We start from the raw sequence: 6147 nt of genomic DNA on the forward strand, positions 1-6147 counted from the left end.
TATATGTATAAATTTTAAATGTTCTACTTTGATCAGGAAACAGACCTGAGAAGGAAGACCTGAACATTTCTAAAGACGCACTTTGTTCAGGGCACTAAACCAAGTACTTTATACATTCTGATTCATTAAACTCTCTAGTAAGAAACTGTGATTGGCGAAGTTAAAAATCAATTGCCCAGGGTCACTAAGTAAGTGGCAGTTCCAACATTTGAATCCAGGCCTGGCTCCAAGGCCCATGTACATCCCCCACATCACACAGCCTTCCACAAGCTATGTTACCTACTAAACCTCATGCTACAGTATCAATGACTTAGATCTGTTTTGCCACCTAAGAACTCAACCCAGTCTTGTGCCAAAGTTCCAGATGCGTTTTTTACCTCAGTGGTCTTTGCAACTACCCGACTGTCTCTGATTGATTACAAAAATAGTTTGTAGCTTCTCAGGTCTGTCAAAAGGTGGAGTCTCTTTCCCTACTCTTTGACTCTGGGCTGACTTGCTTCAACTGGAAAGTAACTTTGTTTTATTGGAATGCAGTAGAAGCAACATTGTGAGGGTTCTCAGCTTTGGCTTCAAGAAGCCATGTGGCTTTCACGTTTGCACGCTTGGAACCCTTTGCCACCAAATGATCAACCTCAGGGTGAGCTTGATGTGGAGACTATGTGGAGCTGAGATGAGTCATCCTTGTAAAGGATCCCCAAGCACGGAGTTAATTCTGGCAGCTGACCACAAATACACAAATGATTCCAGCCAAGACCAGAAGAACTACCCAGCTGAGCTCAGCCCAAATTGCTAACCCACAGAATTGTGAGACAAATGGTTGTTGTGTCTAGCCACTAAGTTTTGGATAGTTTGTTATACAGCAAAAGCTAACTAATACACTCTCTCCAACTTAGATTCAGAGATTCCTTGTCAATTAAAAATAACAATAGGCCCAAAGGCTATTGAAAAATTTATTGACCTGCCTTATCCATGCATTCTGCTACCCAATTCAGTGTTAGATTCCCCTGAACCCAAATAAACTGGGTCTTCAAGCAACTGACAGTGACCCGATCCAGCCTCCCCTCTCATAAACTTCTTGAGGCAAGGACAACTTCTCATAACTCTTTGTATCTCCACATGGTACCTAACACAAAGCCTTCCTTGTATCATATATTCTCAATAAAGTTTCTAAATCCATCAAAGAAATTTTAACCCTTAGGGAAGTTAGAACCTCCCAACAGCTTTGAAGCACAGTGTAATGAAATGGTAATAAAATCTACCTATGTATATAAAAGCCTAAGTGGCCGAATGACTGAACGATTGAACGACTGGTCGCTATGACGCGCACTGACCACCAGGGAACAGACACTCAACGCACAGGATCAGGCTCCCTCCTGTCTGGATCAGGCCTGCGGGGATCGGGCCAAAACCGGCTATCTGACATCCCCCAAGGGGTCCCGGATTGCGAGAAGGTGCAGGCCAGGCCGAGGGACCCCATCTGTGCATGAATCCATGCACTGGGCCTCTAGTTTGGTAATAAAATTTGGCAACTTTTACAAATGATGGAAGAAAGCCATGCATACTGGCAACTCTAAGACTTACAAGATTCAGTCCCTGCGTTTCAACTGCATTGTTTTTAAAAGTACTTTCTAAATCTTGGGACATAGATCAGGCCAAGTATAGAATCAGCAATTTAAATATGTACAAAAGGCTTTATGAACTGTACTTTTTGAGCATGACTAAGTTTTAGCAAAAAATTGGAATCAAGCCTCACACTGGTGCTTAAACATCGAATAATGATAAATTTCTGATATTGCTTAGTGCAAATTTCATTGAAACCATAATTCTGAAACACCATATCAAAGCTTCTGAGAGACTGTCACTTCATGGACAAAATATGCTTTATCTATAAAAGATCAGAGTTAACTTGTCAAAATTGAAATAACCCTTCTGGCATTTTCCCCTTTATATAAAAATATTTTTTCTTTATTTTTATTGTTGACACTATTACAGAAGTATATACAAATATTTTCATTAATATAAACTCAACCTCAGTTTTTCACACAAACACGTATTTCAAGTTTAACATAAGATACAACTCTAAATGCAACTCAGAGTGTTACATTACAATAGTTACTATCAGCTGAAAAAGACTGAGGCACAAAAAAGCACTACCTTTCACAATGACTGTTTTAAGATTTGAGAGGTGAACCCGAAATTTAATATTGCTAAATCAATTGTATCTGCTAACCAAGTTGAATAATGGTTTTTCAAAAATGGTGTAACATCATTAACTGAACACTAGCCAGTGGACATGCAAAGAGACACGGATCACCTTTGGAAAAATAAGGACACCTACAAGCTGATTTTGAATATTTTTTACACTTGGGATCTGAGGCAAGATAAGTGGATCGAGGGCTCAAATATGGAGTGTGACATGAAGGCCACGGTGTACTCTCAGGGATCTGCTATTCTGTATAGCACTCCCTTCAGTGGTTCTCAAACCTGGGTCTTATGTCAATTCCTAGGTGATTCTAATTTCATTCAACCAAAATCTGCTGAGTGCCTACTATGCTAAGTGCTACTTCCCATGAAATGATTCAGTTACGCATCTTCCTGAAAAAACAGGGGAAGGAAGAAACAGAGAAAATAATAATTTAGGGGGTTGCTTAATCCACGCAAGAAATAATCATTTCTGAAACAAACATGAAGGTAATCTGTGTTTCATTTAGAATTAATTAAGTGAAAAATGAGAAAAAAATTCTTTCACCAGTACCTGTATCCTAATTCTTCACTAAGATGGATCATATGAAGGATATACGATTCCTTGCTTGTTCCAGTGAGGCCAGGCAACAATAAGATAGTAGGTCTGGTGCTGGCATCCATATAACTCTTACTGTTGTCATTATCAAACCAGTCCAGTAAAATCTGTCCTCCATCTGCAGTTTTAATAAATTCACTAAAAGAAATAATTCAAAGACATATTCAGTGTTTCAGGTTGCATCTTAATATTAGTGTCTTACTTCTATAAATATAAGATAGTATTTGGTCATCTCAAAATATCTTTTCTTCAGCACTCCCTAACACACACTTATATCACTTTCTTTCATTACAAAAATGTTTTGAAATTAGTACCTTAAAGTATTTCCAGTAACACTAGTAAAAGGTAGTATATAAAAATGAACCTCAAAGTATTTCAAGTATTTATCTTTTTAATTTAATTTATTATTATTATTTTAAATTTTTTTATTGATTTCAGAGAGGAAGGGAGAGGGAGAGATAGAAACATCAGTAAGAATCATCGATTGCCCCTCAGTGGATAGAGCGTTGGCCTGAGGACTGAAGGATCCCGGGTTCAATTCTGGTCAAGGGCACACACCCGAGTTTCGGGCTCAATCCCCAGTAGGGAGCATGCAGGAGGCAGCATATCACTGGTTCTCTCTCATCACTGATGTTTCTATCTCTCTCCCTCTCCCTTCCTCTCTGAAATCAATAAAAATATATTTTTTTAAAAATCATTGATTGGCTGCTTCCAGAATGTGCCCAGACCCAGAATTGGAAAAATAAGGACACCTACAAGCTGATTTTGAATATTTTTTGTTTTTGACCTCCTGCTTCATAGTTCCACGCTCAACTACTGAGCCACGGAGGCCGGGCGATCTTTTTTAAAAAAGTATTTTTTTTATTGATTTCAGAGAAGGGGGGGGTAGAAACATCAATGATGAGAGAGAATCATTGATTAGCTGCCTCCTGCCCCACCCCCCAGGTATGTGCCCTGACCAGGAATGGAACCATGACCTCTGGGTTCACAGGTCGAGGCTCAACCACTGAGTCACAGGCTCACGTATTTATCTTAATTAGTTCCTCATTGCTCTAAAATACCCAGCCTTTAACCCCTATTTGATTGAGGTCAGCCAAATAATTCAACAGGGAATTATGAATAAATAAAATGCTGATATGATCTCTTCTCTGCCTGTTTGACGCAATAACGGAGTCTTTCCATAGAGTCTATTACAAAATTTGCTTCTTAAATTTAAAGTACTTCTCCCATAGTATCACTGGACATATAGAATTTTCACAGACAAATAGTGCAAGTTCCAGGCAACCAAAGGAACTCCAGAAGGACTAGATGACTCAGGGAAATTAATAATAGGCACCATTTAAATCTCCTGGTTACTGGTGTATTCTGGACCAAATCTTTAACACCTCAAGGGCATTATCATCAAGAACCCATTTGCTTATCAAGAAGAAGTCCTTTTACAGAGGTTTGGTCACACAAAAATCCAAATTAATTCATCCTCTCACCCCCACACTTATCCCCAGCATCAGTGAACTTGTACATATCATCAAAGGATTTAGTCCTCAGGGGCAGATGCATGATGAATTTCTAAAAGAGGAACCCCCAAACCTTTCTCGCAGTCTAGAAATAAACCATATGCATCAGAGCACCCCCCTTCCCCAAATGGTGAAAGGCAATACCTGATACCTTCCTGCAGCTGGGTGTGGGGTGAGGGGCATGCTTTCCATTTTCATCCCTCCTTTTTCTACTAAACCAGAGGTTCTAATAACCAGCGGAATGCAAAACACCGTGATGTTGAAGATAGGACTGAAGATGGAAGTTTACTTACTTCCGGTACCGCACTGGGGGCTTGGAAGTGATGAAGGGTCTCAGCAGGGTCTGCCCTCTGCTCTCCCAGCACCAGACCGTCGGGTAGTATGTTTCCGTCACCACGGGGCAGTGGTCCTGAAGGAAGCGGCTGAAACTCTCAGCCCCCGTCACTAACTGGGGCTTCTGTGGGGAAAGACAGTTCCGTGAAGGATCCACAGCAGAGAAAGTTTCTGCCAACCGTTCACCGTAACCGGCCGGGCATCGCGCGGGCGCTGATCGCCGTATTACTGGGAGCCTGCCGCCAACAATTCACAGCCACCACGGGCTTAAAGAGGGGTTTATCAGCCCCTCCAGGGCCTGGCGAGAGTTGAAACAAGTCACTAAAAAGTGCTCCCGCGTTCCCGAGCAGCTTTGCCGGGGGAGATAATAGCGACAAAGCAGCGCCGCGCGCGCCGAGGTCAGAAGGTCCGGGCTGCGGTCCGAGGACGGGGGCCGGACCACAAGCCGGCGGACAGGGGCTGGCCAGCTCTCCCGCGCGCGCCCCAAGGGCGTCCATCGGATGCCGGGGCAAGGGCAACACCGAGGAGCAGCATGCTCGCCCCCAGGGCGTCCCCAGCCAACTCGCTCCCGCCAGGGACTAGCCTCGGGCGACGCCCGATGCTGTGGCTCCCAGCGAAACCGCCCTTGGCCGTGCGCCTCGGCGCCCGCGCCTCCCCTCGGCTCACCTTGGCAATGCTGCTCAGGTAGTAGCAGGCATAAGCGACGCTGAAGCCCAGGATCAGGGATAAGCCCACCCCCGAACCGAAGAACCCAATCCGGACTTGGTGCTCCAGGTAAAGGGACAGCTCCCGAGACAGCATCCGCAGGTCCATGGCTCAGCGCTGCGCGGCCCGGGGAGCGCCGCGCGCCGGTCCTGCGGCGGGAGGGCAGCCGGCGGGCGAGCGGGCGCGGCGCGCGGAGGACCCTGGAGCAGAGCGTCGCCTGCCGGGCGGAGTGCGGCTTCCGCCAAGTGGCTCGGCCGAGCGGCCCGGGGAGGTGCAGCCCAGCCCGCCAGATGCCGCCGGCTCCGCCCCAGCTTCCTCCGAACCGCCCCCACCAGCACTCAGCACCTTCCAGAGGCGTGGTGCAAGCCCCGCCACCCGGAGGGCTAACGGGGTTCCGCCTCCAGGTCGCAGTCAGACTGGGTGAACCCCCAAGAGTGGGAAGAGCGCGGGCGCCGACTTCGGAGAGGGAAATGGGCCGGGCAGGATACCTGCCCCAGTGACCTTGAATGATTCCGAAAGGCGGTAGGTCTGGATGACTCCTTCCTGTAAACCACCAGTTTAAGGTGCCCCCTGGAAGTGTGCGTTGGATTCAAAGATTTGGGGAGTTACTGCCAAAGATATGTTAGGAGAATGCACTCACTATGTAGTGAAAAAATTCTACACCCCCCCGCTCCCAGGAAATTGTGTTGTCCCCCCAGACTATCAAAAGGGAAAAAATTTCTATAAACATTCAACCGTGAGGACATTCAGACTTGATTTTAAACCTTGCTGTGAATTCTTTAGTATGCCTTAAAT

At 45.3% G+C, this 6147-nt stretch overlaps 1 protein-coding gene across 3 annotated transcripts in view; it reads right to left on the reverse strand.

Annotated features, from left to right (window-relative positions):
* The window catches only part of ABHD3 (abhydrolase domain containing 3), a 34993-nt gene extending 29403 nt beyond the window's left edge, over positions 1 to 5590 (reverse strand). Inside the window, exons 1-3 of one of the 3 annotated variants that reach the window (XM_023761167.1) lie at positions 5314 to 5587; positions 4608 to 4771; positions 2756 to 2938 (exon numbers count right to left, since the gene is read on the reverse strand). In XM_023761167.1, coding sequence (XP_023616935.1) covers positions 2756 to 2938; positions 4608 to 4771; positions 5314 to 5460 — 494 coding nt within the window. In that variant the 5' untranslated portion in view covers positions 5461 to 5587. Of the gene's footprint in view, positions 1 to 2755; positions 2939 to 4607; positions 4772 to 5313 lie in introns of all 3 variants that reach the window. The other 2 variants (XM_006097393.3, XM_023761168.1) reach the window with 2 other exon arrangements.
* Between the last annotated feature and the right edge of the window lie 557 nt (positions 5591 to 6147).

Source organism: Myotis lucifugus, unplaced genomic scaffold (assembly GCF_000147115.1).
Source record: "Myotis lucifugus unplaced genomic scaffold, Myoluc2.0 scaffold_200, whole genome shotgun sequence".
Taxonomy (NCBI): Eukaryota; Metazoa; Chordata; class Mammalia; order Chiroptera; family Vespertilionidae; genus Myotis; species Myotis lucifugus.